The sequence below is a fragment of the Megalops cyprinoides genome, chromosome 6 (assembly GCF_013368585.1).
Source record: "Megalops cyprinoides isolate fMegCyp1 chromosome 6, fMegCyp1.pri, whole genome shotgun sequence".
NCBI classification, from domain to species: Eukaryota; Metazoa; Chordata; class Actinopteri; order Elopiformes; family Megalopidae; genus Megalops; species Megalops cyprinoides.
In genome coordinates this window covers 19,028,896-19,049,315 of record NC_050588.1, presented here as the reverse complement: position 1 = coordinate 19,049,315, position 20,420 = coordinate 19,028,896, and the positions used below count along the sequence as shown (strand labels likewise).

At 44.6% G+C, this 20,420-nt stretch overlaps 1 protein-coding gene across 1 annotated transcript in view; it reads left to right on the top strand.

Moving 5' to 3' along the window:
- The first annotated feature begins 1,845 nt into the window (after nt 1-1,845).
- LOC118778658 (zinc finger and BTB domain-containing protein 46-like) overlaps nt 1,846-20,420 on the top strand; it is a 37,983-nt gene continuing 19,408 nt past the window's right edge. Inside the window, exons 1-2 of the mRNA XM_036530266.1 lie at nt 1,846-2,168; nt 15,828-16,817. Coding sequence (XP_036386159.1) covers nt 15,863-16,817 — 955 coding nt within the window. The 5' untranslated portion in view covers nt 1,846-2,168; nt 15,828-15,862. The remainder of the gene's footprint in view (nt 2,169-15,827; nt 16,818-20,420) is intronic.

Sequence of the window (20,420 nt, the reverse complement as noted above, 5' to 3'; positions counted from 1 at the left end):
TGGCACTGTGTTTGACCCATCCTCTCATCCACTCATTCAAAAACTAAGGCCTACTTTTCATTGAGCTGACCCATGCCATAGGCACATTCTCAGATCTGACCACAACCTGACATCAAAGGTCACCTGCTTTTTTTTTTATGGATGTGTGCCACAGGTGAGAGGGTCAATAGGGGTCACATCAAACAGCACAGGGGACTTCAGGGGGGTTAGCAGTTTCAGAGTCCCTCTACCCTGGCCACTCTTACACAGTCACGTCACATAAGGAGGAACACCAGTTTTTAATTCTTCCCCAATTCCACATTTTTGTTCTCGAATATAAGACAAAGGGCTCTGGAGCTGCTGATGACTGTCTGAGGAACCCTGACTGTGGTGCAAAACTGAGAGAGGAAGCAGAATGTGGTCCACTTGGTGGGGGGGTATCTATGTTTGGGCAAGAGTCATGTGCATTTGTCCTGGCTCTTGAGACTCATTAACACAAACAGCAAGTGTTCTGCAGAAAGAGACTTGGGGAGAGAGTGACCTCCACAGCGAGAAGATGGCTCAGTGCCTCGGGGAGAGCCAAAGCTTCTTTTAGGACTCTGTGTTCTTCTCCTTCTTTTTCTTCATCTGCTGTGGTGAGAGTAAAACCCAGATTTGGAGATTCTGGTATGTACTGTAAAACACATGTTTACCAGCCCTTCTTTATGTAAGAGGTTGACTAATCCCAGCATCCTGACACTAGAGAGATTAGTGGTTAGCTTGGCCTGGGGGTGGGAATGCTGGTCATAGGTGTTGGACAGAAACTGGCCGATTTTCGCACAGCCTAACCCACACACATACTGTAATATAGGGTTTGTGTCCTAAATGCCAGGAACACAAAGCTTTTAGGATGGAAAGCAGAATGAGGAGGTGAAACAGTGTGTGATCTGCCCAAACTCAGCCATTCCTTATCAGCCAATCAGAAGAAAGTGATGTCTCAGATCTTTAGTCGCATTCAATGTCAGATCTGAAAAAAGGTCTTTTTCTACTCAAACCCACCAGACTTATCACCTTTGGAGCAAGCCCTCAAACCTGGGTCTTCTGCTCCCAAACATTTAATATTTCGTGGATGAAATCAAGTCAAACCTGTTGCCCTTTGTCTCACCGCCAAGCTTAGGATAGTAGGATTTCCAGTGCTCAGCTAAAGCTGAGAAGAAATGGTGTCTCTCAGCAAACCAGATCTAAAACTGTTTTGGACAGTGTCTTGAGAAAGAGGTAACACGCTTAAAAGTCAGACATTCATGACAGTTAATGTTAGTTCATCACTGTGTGGCTGATGGTATGTGCTTAGCCTTTGGTGCCAAGTGTTGCTATGGGGACAAGAACAGCCGGACCCAGACACAGAAAGGGTTTCCTGCTCTGCTTTCATTTCCACCGCTAGGGGCGCACATCAGACTTACACCTTGGAATAACTTGGCTAACACGTTACCTTTTTCCTACTTAAGAGCGTGAGGGAGAATGTGTCGTTATATCGCCTTTCCGCTGTGCCAGAAGAGTTTTGGGTGCAATGATAATTGCACCCTCGGGATTTGAACCTGCTACTGGTAAAATATCCTAATACTGGAACTATTACGCCATACAACCACAATAGTAATTGTGGTAAGTCATGGTGAAGATGATGATGATCATGATGATTATTATTATTATTATTATTATTATTAAATAAAAATATGTATAATAAGAACTAAACCCACGATTGTTTTTTTCTTTCGCGATTGATGTCCAATCATAATAAGGACAATAGGATACTTCGTTAGGCTGACTGTCAGATTGGGTTGTCACGAGGCTGTACCTAGCATGCGGCTGGAACACAGTGAACGTCTCATTTCCTGTGCTAGACTCTCACTCACTGCTCTGACGAGCCGGAGTGAGACACTGACCTGTATGTAATTCAGTTCAGTAGAGAGAGAGGAGGAGGGTGGGAGAGAGGCTGGTTTTTGATACCGAGTCAAGGAAGGGCAGGGGAGGGAGACAGAGAGAAAGAGAGCAAGCGAGGGGAAGAAAGGGCGAGATAAACTCGGGGGCATATATACTGATCGCGCAAGAAGAGGAAGAATTAGTACCGATCCGTCTCTTCCCTCGTTATCACAGTCGTTTATGTTGGACGCAAACCACCGACACACGATTTATCCACACCCATGGGTTAACAGGTACGGCTGTCTCGTAGTATTTTGAATGTGTTTATTAATCGTAATTAGTTTCGTTTTCTTTTATGTTGTAGTGTCTCTAGATTTCCTAATATTGCTGTGCGACGCTCTTTATTTCGGCGTCTGCACTTGACTAATCTTAATTGATACGGTGAACTCGTCCGCGTGCAGTAATAGGCTATTCGCTATTAACAATGCAATAAGTCCGATGTAGCTGTCCATCTGTCTGTGCCACAAGTTAAAGAGGCAGTGTGGGGTATTTTTCGGAGACGCTTCGGGTTTACCTGCGTGTTTTAAGAAGCTAATGGGTATTTTTGACAGTTGTTGAAATCGAAATTTTCGTGGCGTTGTACAGAAAAAGGTCCAGATATCACACAACCTCATATTATGTTGTCTAAAAAGAAGTGGGGAACAGCAGGCGACTATTGGTGTGTTCTACATTGTTGTCATTGTAAGAGACAATCATGGGGTGATGCCTTCTACGCATGTCGCATTTTCATTCAAGCAAAAAAAGGATATAGATATCTAATTAGCGTTAGGTGTAACAGTGACTGTCGCTTTTTTGGTTGGGGGTGGGGGGCTTTACATTGTGTCACCCGACACGACACCGACCCCCTCCCCTCCACCCCCAAGCCATGGCTCTCGAATCGTATGACTATTTTCCAAGTTTCAGTACCGGTAATGCAACTGGTCTGTTCTTTCACCTGTCAGTAATCATGATGTCAGTGTGCTCTGCGTACTATTGGGGTTTTTCAGGCTTAAAATCGGAGCTGGTGGGGAAGTGGTAGGGTATAAACCCCCACGTCCTCATACTTCTGCAATCCTATAAGGGCTTTTTTTCAGGCTGGAAATTTTTGCTGCGTCAAAAGCTTATCCCTAACGTGACAGCCAAGCAAAGGGGATTTTTTACGCCTGTTTGATTGTGCGTTTTTATCATACAGTGAAAAGAGTCATGTTAGTATTCGCCCCGTGTTGTGTTTCAATTCCTCAAAACACTTGTTGTGAGTTGCGCCAAAATAAAGTGCGGAGACGAAGTAGAACGCTGAACTGAGATTGAATCTAAATGTAACCCGTAAGCGACTGAAGGCTCGTTTTTTTCGGGGTTATTGTGATGGGTCTGACACTGCCCCCTCAAACCGACCAGTTCCGTCTTCCTCCATTTTCTCCCGAAGCTGGCAAACGGAAAGAGCCGCGTGCCCACTGACACGGTTTCACTCGCTGACATCAACTGTTCAGGTGCAGCAAGATCAGAGATAAACATTTCAGCTGTTCAGGAACTACATGCCGGCTGGATGTCCTTGCAGAATGTTTATCTCTTTTTTATTATAAGCGTTTTGTATTTTTACAGTCCTATTTTCATTGTTATTTTCACTTTGCTAAAGTGACAACATGTTGGGTCACTTTATATTGCTGAAATTTTCCCATACCTTATTCAGTTCAATAATGCCTGAAACTGGAATTTCGATAATGTTGGAAAGAAATGTTTTGTGCTTGTCGAGTATTTTTCACTGCAATACAATGCAGAACTATTGTGTAAACATGTTTGTTTGATTGGGGTTGTTGTACGTTCAGAAACAGACACCAAACCAGACAGTAATCCAGTAGATAGGTCAGAATGCCTAGCATTTTTGAAGTTAAAAATATTATAATGTCTGTCTGCATGCTTTTGCAGTAAGGTGTGTGCATGTGCGTGTGTGTGTGTGTGACAGATGACCATGATCACTTCTGGGGCTTTCTCACTGAATAGTGACAATCTTCTTACACACCCAGAATGCCTGGCCTGGATGTTGTTCTGTTATGTTTCATCTTGGGAACTAGGCACATGTAGTACAGGGGGGAATCCAGATTCTGCCCCACCCAGGAGTCACGCAGGACAGATCTCTTCAGGGGCAAGACCAATGACCCCCAACGCCATGCGGTCTGTCACGTCTCCCTTTGCAGCCCACACCACTGAGGCACAGTGTTTCTGCATGCTACCTCTGTGTCTTCTTTGGTCTGTGTTCTGCGTGCTATAAGACGGAGCCTTCCTGAGTATTTAAAGCAGAAAATACTCTGCACAGGAACAGGAAATGCAGGAGATAACAGGTCTAATAACAAGCAGAATTCTGTTATTGTCATTAGAACTTGACAGAACGGGTCCCATTGAGTTCCTCCCGCAGGTTAACAAGCATCACACAGAGATTATGCTGTCAGTGAAGATAAGGTGAGACACAGGGAAAGTAGGCTTTTAGGGCACTGGCAGTTGTGTGTTTTGCTGAATGTGTGCACAGGGTGTGTGTTTGTATAGTATTTGCACTCATCCCTTTAGCCAGTGAGTGGGGGGGTGGGCGTGGGTTGGGATTGAGTTACAGGTTTGTGGGCACAAGAGGACAAAGGGAGGGGGGTCTGTGGGCCTCGTGTAAGTACAGCTTTCTCACAGGTGTGGCCATGTTCTGTCAACATGCACCTGGGGGGTGAAGGGGGATGGGAAGTGTTGGCCGTGAGACTTTCAGGCACAAGGGGAAAGTTTTCACATAGACAGCCTAGACTAAGAAAGACCTGGGCCCTGCATGCTTGATTGAGTATATGTGTGTATGCTTGTGTGTGTTTGATTTCTTAGAAGGGTGAGTGGCACGCTACAGACAAAAGAAGGTGTGTGTGAGACAGAGAGAGTGTATGTCTGTGATTTCTAAGAAGTTTGAATAGTGAACAAGAATTTGTTTTTTTTTTAATGTTGTTATTAATTCACACAAACACACACACAATGTTTATTGAGAGAGTACATGCCTGCTTTCCCACTGACCAGAGAGGTTTGGGAAGAGGAGGCTTGTGGGAGAGGGGTGGGGCTTTACAGCATATCAGGTGACAGCCATGCCCTAAACTGAAATAATTTATGCACAAAAGCCAAACAATCAAAAGCTGTCAAGTGACTGACCCACTCAATCTTCGCACAGCAGGCATTAAGTCATTGCATAAGGGGGAAGTGGGTAACAAGTAGCTGGGGTGGTCTGTGCATGCTGTAGCACAGTGTCCAGCTTGTGTGGAAGGCTTTCAGAGTGAGGCAGGCCTGAGACACAGCTGGTAAGTGAGGGTAGGGTGGAGGTGTTGGAGGTAGTGGGAGGTGTTGGGGGTACTGGCTTAGCTCTGGGTCTAGGTGGGTGGGTAACCTCACATTCTGCATTGTGTGCGTTGGAGGTAGGTTAAACATAGATGTATGCCTGTGTGTGCCTATGTATGTGTGTGTGGTTGTGTGTGTATGCATCTTGTTATATGGATGTGCATGTGTGTGTGCTTTTATATATATATGTGAACATAATTTTCTCACAGATATGTACCTTGCTGTGTGTATGTATTAGTTTGTGCTGTAGTTTATGTGTGAAAGAGAACCTTGACCTTCCCCCCAAAACTGTTTCCATGTTGCATTGTCACTTTGTTGAATGTATAAGGATTGTTGTCTTTCCATTTTAAACCTTGTAAATAACTCAGTTCTTGGGTCAGTTTTATCTGAACGGGTTAAATGTTTAATTATTTGTGATTGTCAGTGTGTTTTTTTAGTAGTCTTTGTCTGTGTGAGACGGCCCACACCTGCCTAAGTAAAGGCATATTAAATTTTGTAGTTGTATGGCTGGAGAGCAAGAGGCTCCCCTTTGTCAGCTGATTGTGTGCTCAGGCTGGTTCATTTTGTTTGTTGGTTTTTAAAATAAATGATTGGGTTTTTGAACATTTGCTCTTCCTGCTCATTTTTGTGAGAAGTGTCAGCCAGCTTCTCCACATTATGAAATAATAGCTAACAGAGATACCTTTTGTAGCTCATTTGGCAGTTATCCAGTCTCTTATGGTTGTGTTAATTAATTAGAACCCCTATTCCCCTAATTTAGCACCAAGGGGACATTTAGAATAGCTGTCTGTCTTGCATATCAGTGGCTTTCTTCCAGACCTGGGTGTCTTTGTTTGATTTCCACTGAGGTTGGGTTTAAGAGCAGGTCCCATTCCACCGTAATGAATAATCATTAAGATGGAGCTGAGCTCTTTTGTGTTTGTGCCACTGAATACAGGTGTGTACAGGTGAATACAGGTGCACATGAAACACATGTCCCCTGGGGGACAGAGGTGACAGCTGTACTCCTGGGCTGTTTCCAGATATCTAACCCCCGGGGGATTACCTCTGCTGTAGCCGTGTCAACAGACTGGTACTCCGTGCTGTATTGTACCATTTAAAAAAGTGTCATCTTAAATATTTCATTCATGTCCTGAGGCAGCTCTGATAGAAGAACAGGTGAATGATTAGATCACTAAAGGGGGCTTTGTCTGTAACTGAAAAATACATTTAAAGAAGTGGTTTTTTAATCTTACACATCATCATAAGTGTTTTTGGTAACAGAAATGAAGAAAAAATATTTTATAAGATTTTTAACAAATGTGAAGTTGTGAAGTGGAAAACTCCATAGCAGTTATATTGAAGGGCCCCCCTACCAATGTTAATAGCATGTGATTTTTTTTTTCCCACACATGAATGGCAGAAAGAAACCACACACACGCGTGCACGTCTTCATGACAAAAAGCATCCTCACGCATGGAAAGGTTTCATGAGTGTAAAACCTTGATTTGTCTGTTACGCAAGTGAGAAAGCTGCAGACTGTCCTCGTCTCTGTCTTATCTTTAAAACCCGTGGATCTCTGGTCTCCTCCATACTCCTTCACAGAGAGTGGGGCTTTATGAGCAGCCAGACTGAATCCAGATCTCTCTCCTCCCCTCTTTTCCCCCCACACGCGCTCGCTCTCTCTCTCTCTCCCTCTCCTGTTCTTTGTTGGGCTTTAAAGAAAGAAAGAAAAGAAAAGGCATGGCCACACTGAGAAAGACATGTGAGCTGTCACAACTGAAAGGAGTTATTTCCACTTCAAAGCTCAGGTGATACGCAGCAGGAATATCTGGCCCCTTCTGAATCCTACCCCTCTTTCTCATTTGTGTTGTACAAATTAATTTCTTAATCTGCCCTATCTTACGCCCTCCTCCTGTTTATGGGGCCCCTCTCTCATAGATCTTGCAGCTTGACACTTCCTGTCCATGTGTCGTAGACAGCTGACATGTTTTACCCATTGACATATTTTACCTGTTGACACCCTGTAATCTTGTTTTTACTCATCAATACAAACCAAACATACAATGAAGGATGTTGCAGCTTTGAAGTGGCATTTTTGATTGAGTTTAGGTGGCCTCATAGCAGTTTGGCCTGAGCCCTGGTAGTTACCTTTTTTGATAAATGTGCCATTACACCGTTTTTTTCCCAGTTTGAAAATAAATGATTTGTGGTTTCTGTTCCTCATTCTTCTCTGGAGTGTTTTAAACATAGCCCGTAATGTGTACAGATGTGCTTAAGTGCTATTAACGAGCACTGATTAACATGCAGGTTATGTTTATGTGCAATTATTCAGCTCAGTCCCTGTTAACATTTACATACTTTATTGGGTTGATGTAAGAAATACTAAATCAATATTCCAGTGGTTTGGTGGATTTGCTCTTTCCTGAAACATTTAATGGAAGTGTGAAATTTATTTGATTAACTTTGTCCCTTACAAAGCGTCCAGTCATTTTTTGCAGTGTCTGTTTGGATGCTGGACTTGTTGTGTAGAAATATGATTCATTTTGTTTGGCACTTTCACTGTTTTTGAAAACAGCAGCTTTCTTGAGTGTCAGCAGCCTTGTGGTCAGTGTTGGCCCAGTACCGGAAGGGTGTGGGTTCAGTCCCAGCCTCACAGTGTTGTTCTTTGAGAACCATGGACCACGTGGCTTTTTGGTGACAAAACAGAACAGCACCACTTTCATGAGTGATAGATCACTGTGAAACATAGCTAACATGCACTGAAATAAACATAGAGGAGATGGCAGATAGCTTGAAGTCGTTGGTGTCAAATTTATTTCATGCAAGGCTACATTCATCCTTGGTTTTACCAAAGCCTCTGCTCTGAATGACTTACTTGGGTGATGATTGCTCATTTTCTGTTTCATTATTTCTTATGAGTTATACCTTTGTCTTGTTCTCAAAGGAATAGTTTATTCCACTTGAGGTCGTCTATAAGGTTTAGGTTTGCATTTGCCTAAGGTATTCATGTACTAATGTTCAGCTTGCTGCACTCATTTTCTTTAATTATATCTTAAGATCTCCATGTTCAGACAACAGGAAGTTTGTGCATGTATGGGTGTGGGGCTAAGGAGGCACAGGAAGTGATGAGCAGATTTCAGAAGAATCAGGTAGAGGTGGGCCATTTACGCTTTGATTTGGAGCTGGTAATGCTGAAAAGTGGTTCGGAAGATCACAGCTAAGCTCAGGTAATTTCCTATCCTTCAGAATTTCTAAAGTAAGGTGTCTCGCTGGGCCAGAGTGTTTCAGGATTTCTATGGTGTGACATGGTTTGATGTACAAGTAGAATGCAATATTTTGGGAATCACACTGGTGTGAATGATTGTAGCTAATGAATTTAGGGCTGCAGTTTGAGCAAGTCATAGCAAACAGTTTTTAAAGTCTGTAGGTCTCAAGGTCTTCTGGGTTTCAAAGAGGACAGTCTAAGCACGGGAAGAATATACCTGTGCATATGAACACACAACCTTCACAGTACCATGGCATACAACTGCCCGGCATCATAACACAGATTTTTAGCCTGCCTTCTGGAAATGCAATCCAGCTGGTTGAGGGACCTCATTCACTTTCAACAGATCTAATTAAGAGCTCGTAGTCACTGGAGACAGTGAATGACCTTCTGAAGAAGCAGTCAGGAGTGTTCTGTACTAGCATGACCAGGGTCGCTGCAGCGCGACAGGCACTTTTTGGCCCCCTTCAAGCCTTTGTCAGTCCAGCCCCTCCTCAAATTGGGGCGTGGAGAGCTGCTTGAGTGGGGTATGTGTGGACACATCTTTCAGATGCTGTCAATCACAGTGAAGCCCCACAGCCTCAGATGTCAGGCAGGAGAAATGAGTTCAAACACACGTCAGCTGTGCTAGCATTATCCCGACAGGTTTTTGCTGCAGAAACGCCACAGAGCTCTGTTCTTTCGGACTGGAACTTCCTGACAATCTGTCACCTCTGATTACTGTTTGGGCATGAGTCTGTCTGCTTTATTTAATAGCCACACCATTTTATTCAAGATGTGTTTAAAGCATTGTGGTCGGCCTGTCTGTGTTCATTTCTGTCTGTCTGTTACCTTTCTGTTTATCTGTCCATCTCTCTCTCTCCTTATTAATTCTTCCATCTGGCTCTGTCTGTATATCTCATTTTGTATCCATCCATATTTCCATCTCTCTCTGTCTGTTTCATTTTCTGTATCTCTCTCATCTGTCTGTGTGTCTGTCGGTCTGCTCTCCATACTTCTGGAACAGTTAAACCTCTCGTCCAGTCCTGATGGCACTGATTCTTTTGTGTGTGATAAGCTTTGAATATAAGCACTCTTTCTGTTTCATTGCTGGCCTAGTCTCTTTTGTGTAGATTTTTTTTTGTTTACTTTTAAGTGTGAAGAAATATGCATATATTGTGTACAAATCCACATTCCTGAAAACCATCAGTTCATCAGACGTTTTTGTTGCCACTACATCAATGACTTCTGCTTCTATCTTCAAAAGCTCTTGGTATTCTCTGCAAAAATGATCAATACAACAATTATTTAAAAATCATTAAAAAAATAATCAACCTTTATGGATTGATGTGGTGCATGACATTTACTTTGTATTTTCTGAAGAAAGTCGACGGTTTTTGAAAACGATCCCCCATCAAGCTCGCTCTCACAGCTGACCTTTTTTTGTAACTTTTTATTGTAATTGATTGATGTAAGAATTGACACATAGCTGTTATTGAATTCACTATGTACCCTTTCTCAGTAAGTTACTCTGGACAAATACACGTAAATCTTATGCATGAATACATGTAAATCTGAAACTGAAGCCAAGAAAGTGTTTGGGAAGTTTTGTTTTGGAAGAGAAAGAGTTTGTAGTTATAGGTGAAAAACAGAAGGCCATGGCAATAGAGCAGAGAATTACACCCAGTGTGGTGGGGCTCTGTTTTGTGAGGCACATGTCCAATCATATTTCAGAGTGAGACTTGGCAGCATCTATGGACACACCTGATACTTCTTGAGCATGTTTGCTTGTGTACCTGTGTATGGAGAATGAGGCCTCCCTCGTCGATCAAGGTTACACTCTGACAGGGTCTGAGCTCATTTCCGAATAATACTGTCCCACATGCTGTGCGCAGGGAAACAGCCCCAGCAGTCGGTCAACTGAGTGATACAGCTGAGCTGCTGGGGTCTGGAGGTGGCTGTGTCAGTCTCACGTGGTTTCATGGTGTCACATAGGAAACCACCACTCGCAGATTTCAGTTCCACTTGTGTCGTTTGCGATGTGGCCGTTCCTTAAAGGTTCTTGGCTTCGCGCTCTGCTGTGAGTTTGGAGCAAAGAGGACGCCTGTGACACCATCAGCAGGCAGTGACTGGAAGGCTGAGTCACGCGTGAGAGTTGGAATCGGTGATCATGGTGAATAATTACTCCACAGACTGTCCATCGGTGCGCACTCCCACGGTAGCGTGACTGATGCGCGGTTGTGGGCGTGTGCAGGGTCATTGTAGTCCCTTTCTCCTGTTGGTTACAGCCATGACCCAGGGGGAGAGAAACCTCATCAGTATTTCCAGGTTCAGAGAGGGGTGGGGGTGGGGGATGCTTTACTGACGCATGGGGCCCTGGTGGGCTGGTTAGGGTTAGAGCTGATAAGGTTGTGGTGGTCTGTTGTGAAGGTGCTCTGAAATGACGTCATGGCTGGTATAATTTTAATTTCCAAAACTGGAGAGTCTGTTAATGGTTGCCGTATTGGCTTGTGCAACACATTTAATATATACACTTATAATATATATACACATATAATACATTTAATATAATTACACACACGCATACACACATGTATATATGTCTATATTTGGTGACTTAGAGAATTAGAGAGAAACAGAAACCCAAGTACAGATCCAATTTAATTAGGATTTAATTGAGTCGCTGTTTTGGACCCAAATGATTTCTCTCTGGAGGTGCTGGCTTCTCTTGCATGTGCAGTGGTGACATTAGTGGGTCATTCTTGCCTTAGAGATTGCTGTGTTATTGCGACACCTCTTTCAGAGCCCAGAGCACAAGGAAGGTGCTAAGTCTGATTTTAGAGTGGCAAGGAGGCAGTCCTGTGCCGTAAGTTTTCAAATGGTAAGTCTGTGTGAGTGCATGTGTATTTGCGCGCATGCATGTGTGTGTGTGTGTGTGTGTGTGTGTGTATGCCTGTGTGCACTTGTGTGGGTATCTGTGTACACATTTGAATGTGTCTGCTCATTTGTATTTGTGAGCTTATGTATGTTTTTGTATGTATCCATTTGTGCCCACATGGTACATTGTGAGCAGAGTGAAATGAACTCGCACTGCAAATACGACAGCGCCAGGCTGTTGAGCAATGTCTGCCCGATTCCCACAATGCAGTGGGTGAGTTATCTACATCTACTTGCCCAAAGCTCTCCCCTGGAGAACTGAGCTCATTGACAGTTCACTCTCAATTGAGTAGAGTCAATGTTACTGTCGACGTCCTTCTGGGATTCTCATGAAAGTCTGAGTAAAAACTGAGATTTAGTGAAAGGTTTCAGAGACCCTGTCCTCATGTGGGCTCTTTGTGCTTTCAACACAAGCTTACCCCTGACGTACAAGCCACCACAAACGTATCTGCAACACTGATTTCAATTTGTCATTTTAAACGTAATAAGTGGATCCCACTCAACATTTTAAGACAGCTGAGGGCTTCAAGTAAGCCTCTCATTATTAGCCACAGTTGCATGATGGGGGCGTCCCAAAGGTAGTTTTTACATTTCATACTGATGTGTATCATGAAGTTGCACTAATGTAGCATTAGTTTTTCCCAAAAACCTTGTTCAGCCAACCCTGTCAGATTTACGGACTCCAAACTCAGGGATTGATTTGTGTGGTCGCATGGTTCAGATACCTTTCCTGCACCACAAAGGACAGCTGTCATGCTGTCTCATAATCTTATTAATATACCTCCTTGCTCTTCCTCCTCCATCACTTTTCATGCTCCTACAGTGGGAATGAAGTGTTTCACAGATTTTAATGGCGAGAGGATTGAGGCTAAGCCAGGGGACATCCTTTTGAAAGCTTAAAACTGGAGTCCTGTCGAGGCCTGGGGAACCGAGGAACTGTTAATGTCACAGAGACAGTGTGGAGTTGGGGTGCAGAGGAGGTGAGCCCCCAGCCTACTTTCACAAAGATCACCAAAAACACATGCATCTCTGCATGCTCTTTAGCCCAGCTGCACAACTGAGTACAGTGTAGAGTCTACTGCAGTAACTGAGGAGGAATTCCCTGCCTCAGCCTACAAGTGTATCATCTTGGATTTAAACCCAAAACCCTCAGGCCTGTAGACTAGTGTGCAAACCATTCCAGTACAGAGGCCAGCTGGTGGATTAAAACCACAGTATTCTGGTTTATAGTCCAGTTCCCTCACTCTTGTGTCATGTAGCTCCGACATCAGAAATTGCTTACAGCTCTTTATTTGTGAATACTGTGTGTTCACACTGTGTTTAATGTTTTGTTGTGTGTACATAACAGAGTTGTGTTGTTCAAGTAACTTTAAGGGTGGATTTGACCCAGGATTGGCCTATGTCAGAAGTGTGCTGGAAGCCTTATACCCTTTCCCACTGTAGAGCTGGAACCACACAGTTTCATTACAGCATACCATCTTATCTTATATTGAGAGTGACTTTCATGGTGACTGTTTCTGAATTATCTGCCCCTATTACAGGAAATTGTGCTCATTTTTTTTTTTTTTATTCCTTTCCTACATTTTCTGCCACCCCAGGACTGCCTTTGTAGGCAGATTGAGTTAAGCTGGTGTGTGTGTGTGTGTGTGTGGGGGGGGGGGGGGTTGTGGGTTGGATTGGTGGGTGTATATTACTATTTATAAAACCTTGCTAATGCAATCACCTACAATGAGAACATAATGACATCTATTGGTAAATGCATAAAAGGAAGGGGTAACCAAGGAAACTTAATGTACTGTATGTTGTTATGGCAGAACAGTGTTGAGCACTCAATCAGGGAAACAGTGATAGGACTTGTTTGGGTCTCTATTACCATACCCATCTACAGAAGTATTATAGATGCATATATAATTATATAATACGCATGTAGAAATTGGACAGTTGTGCTGCAACCTGAGTATAGCCAAATATATTCAGCACATGGACAAAAGTGTGCCAATACAGTGGCATACATTTCTAACAAATCCTGTAAATGAAGCTGGATTTCTCATATTATTTAAAACATCAATAAATAGTCCAAATAACACATTGAGCGTAAAGCAAATACTGCAAAGTGTAATACATGGCAGTGTGTATGGCATTTTAGGTATCTTTTTGCAAAATATGTCAATATTATGGACCCTTTACCAAAAAGTAGGAACATGGATGTTTGCACAGACACAGCATCTCGGTTGTAAAGATCTGGGCTTCAAGGGGCCCTGGGGAGATCCGGGTCATGGGGATAAGAAATGAAATTGGCCAATCAGATAAATGATCTGCAGGGTTCAGCGAGGTCATGCCAGATCTCAGTCCATTAAGGGGTCCTTTCTTTCTGAACACTTTAAAAACATCAGACTCAGCTCTGCTGATGCAGAAAATCTGATCAGTGTTTCTCCTTTATATTCCGGGGCGTGCTACACAAGTGCCTTTTCCCTCTTTTTGTCCATTGTTTCAGTTTGTTCCCTATTTTTATTGGCAGACTGCATGTACTGTGAGGGCATTTGGTAGCAGCAGTTCACTGTATGCAAGGAACAAATTTAAAATCATGTATAACGTGGTCATTCAAAGTACTGGCTTTGCATGTAAGTACTGAAGTTGGATCATTTTGAAATACGTCTTTTTACACCTGTGTCTCTAGACCAATCAGTGAGTAACTGTTTAGTTTGAACCAAATCCTGCGCTGTGCAGAGCATGGGCCCGAGGACAGAGTTGGTAGATGGTTTGTTTCCAGTGTAAGAAAAACAAATTGATTTTATTATTTCTTCAATGAAGTAAATACTTAATTTCGGGGAGAGAGAAGGTGCTGGTGCAAGTGAAAACTGCCAGTGCACCTTAAAAAAGTAAATAAATAAATAAAAACCTTCAATGGTGACAGCTGAGGTTAACCAGAACCATTTTAAATTCATTACTTGTCGCGCCAGTTGTTATCTCCGCCGTTGTCATTCGAGAAAGGTGCGTTTTTTTTGTCCGAGTCGTCGTGGGAGACGCGGTGGATTTATTTGATCTTACAGGCCATCAAGTTCAAAATGACTTTCATAAACGCGATCTGAAGTGTGCCGGCCCTGGAGCGAATGGCGCTGTCACTTCGGCGCGCGAGTGCCGTCGCCCGCCGTCACCCGCAACCGGACCTGACAGATTGCGCGCTCCAAAAACAAATCGTGCCTCCGTTTGGTAACACTCGGCGTCCTAATGATTTAGTTCAGTGACGACGGGATGTGGGCTAATTTTCTCACCGCTGCCCTTTAGATTGCTCTAAAAGGACTTTGGACTTTGTGATTCACTAGCGTCTTTTTCATACATTTGTCAAAGTTTGCCTGTACATATTTGAAATGTGTATCTGGAAGTGCATGGGAACAAAGTGACTGTAAAATAAAATGATGATGAAATAAAGCTGTAGTAGAATATGCTACTACTAGTTGGAGCTATATTTGTATTTACATTAAGCAATATTATGTCATATAATTGTGCAAACATTTATCAAGAATTATCTAGGTTTCTTTTTCTGTAAAACACTGAACATGCAACAGTTCTACTTTATTACTGTTTTCTTTGGTTCACTGACCATTCAAGTGGTACCATGGCCTCTAGAAAGACAGAAAGTTAACATCGGGGCACATCGCCAACAGGCGGCCAATCCCTCATCCTCTGCTGGAGAAAAATGGTTTCCAGGCTTTATTTATTCGCTTTTTAATTTGAACCAGTTTTTGTACTCCAACAGTGACAGAATAAGGGTCTCTGGTCTTTCTGGTCTTTCACCACACTGTGCACCCCAGGTTTGATGACATTTCGAGAGGGAGAAAGCGTGCTGTGATTACCCTGACAAAATGAAGTGCCCTTGTAGGCAGTGCCTACTTAACCTTGGTTTCTCATTGGCCTTGGTTTCTCTAGGCACCAAATGCAAACCCCATGCCTTATTCAACCTGTCATCACCTTATTTATTTCAGGGAAGGGAAGCTCCAGGGCTGCTGGCTGTTTGTTCATCTCTTGTTTGTTTCATTTGAGATCTGTTTGGACAGGAAGTCACCTCACCTGGGAATCTGGTGTAAATGAATCACTGACTGGCGAGTTCTGTAACTATAAATCAGTCTGTCTATTACTTGGCATAGCGCCCATTACAAAAAGATTATCACTGATGGCTTGACAATGCATTGTTAAAGAATGAAAAAAATCCAAGTAAAATGGAATACTGAAAATGATCCCCCAAGCCCTTGCAAAAGGCAAGGAAGATAAACTGCTAGAACTGTGTGAGGAAAGATTTAATGGAACCAATCAAGTTACCCTATTCCCTTTGTGACAGTGATTGTTGTTTAAAGAGCGAAGGGAGACCCTACACAGCCTAATCCCGGCCGCTTTGTGTTCACAGGATTCAATGAGCAGGAGAGCCCGCCGGACCATCAGATGAACAACAGGAAGGAGGAAATGGAGATCGCGTCCCACTACCGGCAGCTCCTGCAGGAACTGAACGAGCAGCGGCAGCACGGCATCTTGTGCGATGTCTGCGTCATCGTGGAGGGAAAGATCTTCAAGGCGCACAAGAACGTGCTGCTGGGCAGCAGCCGCTACTTCAAGACCCTCTACTGCCAGGCCAGGAAGAGTGGCGACACCCAGGCCACCGTCACGCACCTGGACATCGTCACGGCGCAGGGCTTCAAGGTCATCCTGGACTTCATGTACTCCGCCCACCTGGCCCTCACCAGCAAGAACGTGATCGAGGTGATGTCCGCCGCCAGCTACCTGCAGATGACCGACATCGTGCAGGCCTGCCACGGGTTCATCAAGGCCGCCCTCGACATCAGCATCCGCTCCGAGCTGGCGGACGAGCTGGGCGAGTTCGACGTGAGCGCCACGGTGGGGATGGGGGGCGCGGGCGGGGGCGTGGCGGGTGGGGGGGCGTCGGAGGCCCTGACGTCCCTCATGTCGGGCCGCAGCTCGTCGCCCTGGTTGGGGCGGCGCAGCAGCCCCGCCAACTCCTCGGGCGACTCCGCCATCGCCAGCGGCCACGAGGGCGGCAGCATTTATGGGAAGGAGGACCAGGAGCCGAAGAGCCTGGAGAGCCAGGAGGACATGTGTTCACAGCCCCTCTGGCCCGGAGACTTCAGCTCTGCCCAGGTGAAAGAGGAGCAGGGCTCCCCCTTAAACTTCAAAGACGCCCCCGCCTCATCCGCTCTGAACTCTCTGGCAGGGCGTGGTGGCGGGAGGAGCTGGCAGGCATCCTCAGGGTCCAGCCGAAGGAAGAACCGCAAGAACAAGGACACGGTGCGCCACATCACGCCGCAGGTAGAGGGCGACAGTGAGGCGGGTTCACCGTTGCCCTCTGCCCTCTCCACAAACTACAGCGGCCAGGACATTCCAGGTAGGACATGATTACCCCAGTCCCCCTGGCCCTCTGATAGCTGCATATGGGGAGGTGATAGTGCTTACTCCTGTGTTTGCTGACACTTCAACGCTTCCCTTGGTGGTTATGGATGCAGACAGTGACTCACTTCAGGAGTGCTTGAAACAGTTACTGACACAAGAGACTTGCTCATACAGCTCCTGAAAATTTGTCAGCCATGATTCATTCATGATAGCTGCGATTGTTGCACTGTGTCCATAGAAGAAACACCTAGTTCAGGTGGTTTTGGAGCAAGTCTGTTGGTTAGTCCACAAGTATAGAAAGATTTCTACCCTTACAGGATACAGTCAGGAAGTGTATGACATGTCAAAAACAAATTAAGCTGGCTGATGCCACTGCGTGGAGGACATTACATGACAGCGTTGGGGTTTAGTGGAAGACAACATGGAATGCAAATTATACAATTTTTTTTATAACCCAGACTGAAAATGTGCCCATCGGTGCAGGAGGCATGTGGGTGTTCCTGTGTTTGTCATGTATAACAGCCCACAGATGTGTCATCATGCAGTGGCTGAACACAGTCTGAAAGTGTCCACTCTAATGGTGCACTTGAATTAGTCAGGACTGTTTTTCAGCAGGAGGAATATTAACACCCCTAATGAAAGGTGTGTTAATTCCGCATATAATGATCTGCATATAATCAACATCATTCGCCAGAGCCTTACTGTTCTGGTTGTTTCATTGAAAAGAGGAATAACAACAGCATAAGGACCAGGATTTCTTCACCATCATAAATTCATGAGATTGGCTACAATCTCACCTGTGTATTTACAAATAAACATGATATAGGCAACTGCATACAATTGCTGGCAGTTCAGCTCTTGCAGTCGTTCCAGGGTGAGCAACAGAGGGGCAATAGGTCTGACTCCATAAGAGGAAAAGTAAGCAGTGTTGGTGTTGAATATTCGTGTTAGATTTTTATGAATATTCCCTTAAATATTGGAATACTGTGCTCATGATGTGCTTGTGTTTATATATTGCAGCCATGCGTCGCTTAAAGTCCACAATGCATTCTGTGAAATAGGACGTTATGTGATTTGGACGTTGTGCGAACACCACACTATATACAGTGTACGGTATACTATGTACTGTACCATTATACGCCTGGCAGCGCATTCGCTTTATTTCCATGAGACATGAGATACACGTGTTGCGTGCGGGAAGCATTGCCTTTGCTACGTCCGTTTACATCCGCTACATCCCGTTCTGCGATCAGGATTTTTAAACTTTATTACAACCTTATGGGACTACGGACGTATATGAGAGCAAACGTTGTCCGAATGGACGTGAAGCAGCACATGACTGTATTGGCATTTAGCAGATGCTCTTATCCAGAGTGACTTACAGTAGGTTACAATTTTTTACGTTACCCCTTTATACAGCTGCATATTTACTGGGGCAATTCTGGATTAAATACCTCTCCCAAGGGTACAATGGCAGTGCCCCTGCAGGGAATCAAACCGGCAACCTTTCGGTTACGAGTCCTCCTCCTTAGCATTATGCTATATATTGCCACCCTCCTGGACATCCTTTCCGTCACAGCCCCCCTACACTGTAAGAACAGCAGCCATCTGACTGTGACCTCAGAAGACGCTGTTTAACACTGATTGACCCTTTGCCAACCCCACTGCTGTCCATGCTCTGGTGTGGGATGTCCCAGTGGTGCCTGTACTTTATTAAACTTAAGTAGACCTAATATTGCATCTTATTTAATCCTCATCACTCCCTTCAGCTTCTCTCTCTGGCTTTTTCTCTCAGTTTAATAATTTACTCATGTATTTCCTCAGTGACACACTCTGGCTCCACACAAACTGAAAGAGATTTACTGAAAAGGATGGGAGTGAACTTTTGACCTCTTTTTTTTTTTTTTAAGCTTTATAACCTCTTTGCACCCGGAGTTATTCTCTGGAACACCACCCCCGCCACCACCCCCACCACCTTCAGCTGAAAGTCACACACGCTGACTTTGTAACTGGGTGGTAGGGTTGGCAGGTTATAGGAATAGGTGATGTTTGCTCTATGAACAGTTTTGAGTCGATACGCAGTGGTATCTCCAAGCTTATATAACACACAATGTTATCACATCAAATGTTCTCACAATGGTCAGTGTATGTAAAATGTAAAGTAAAATGTGCAGTAATGTTGTCTTTTAACTACCCTTTAGGTTTTGTTGCATTTTTGGCCAGCTGGTGAATGACAGCTGTTCAGAGAAGTCCCGCTCTGTCTTACCGGCATTGTGGTGAACAAAGTAGCTCTGAGGTTCAGACAATGTTTAATGGAATAAGGCTCATTAGCCACTTCACCCAGTCTTCCCGTTGCTGTAGTAATCGGTGTGAAATTGATCAGAAGCAGCAGCGTCTCCTCTGTATTGTGGACTGTGAATGAGGAGTCTGGGGGAGGGGGGTTACGAGCAGTTTCATAATGTGATTGAATTAGATTTAATTTGCACCACTGTGTGATGGCTGTACCGTTGCCATGCTCAGTGGGTTTGGGGTGTAGAGCGCTCCGGGATCGCACTGGGTCCTGCCTTCGGTGACACACACCACTGTCCCTTTTCTCATTTCCTTCTTTGACCAGAGGGGAACTCCACTGTATGCTGTGTGTGTGTGTGTGTGTGTGTGTGTGTGTGTGTGTGTGTGTCTGTTTCTCTCTCTCCCCCCTGCTTTTCTGACCTCTTTGCTGTGTGGTTAAAGCGTGCAGGGGGATGTGGGGGCTGGGTACAGTGCATTTAGGGGGAGAGCTGGTGGGGGGTGGGGGGGGGGGGGTTGGGGTGAGCGGGTGATCTCAGCAGGAAGTGGAAACCCCCACGTCCTTGGGTGTGTCGGGTGTAGGCGTCGCCAGAGAGCAGCACTGCGGGAGGGGTCCAGCCCAGCCACAGGATGACTGATTTCCCTTCTGCTGACATGGTCGCCCACCCTTTCCAAGTAACCTGAAGAAAGAGAGAGCGCTTGCTTGTTAAAGAGACAGAGAACATTGCCCTGCGACAGGGAGAGAGAGAGCACAGACTCGTTAGAGACAGAGAATGTTGCCCTGTGATTGGTGGAGAGAACAGTGCCTTAATGCCTTAATGTCAAGGAGTGGTGGTTAGGGTGGGGTGATGTTTGGTGGGACAAGGGGTTGTCCCAAAAACAAGAGTGTTTTTTTTTTGTTTATATTCAAATTCAAAAGGAAATCTGATTAATTATTGTATGCTGTGTGTCACTCTTATAGTAACAATTATTTGTCAGACATTTATTTAAATTGGGGGGGGGGGGGGGGGGGGGTGATTGAAATTTAGCAAAACAACTATTAGAAGGGGCATCTCTGTCTCCACCTCTCCTCTCTTATCTGTGTTTCTCTGCCCCAACAACCCCTCACTGTGTAGCTTCCTATTTTTCTTATCTTGTGGATTCCTGGCACTCTGAGTGGATAGGAAGCCCAGGCCCTCATTAGATAGATAGACTGAAGGCCATGCCTCCAGCCACCCTAAATCTGAAGAATTATTCAGTAAACTGAGGGATACATTCCTTTACAAGCTTTCATTTGTTTCTGTTTTGCTGCTTGCATTCGGTTCCAATGTTT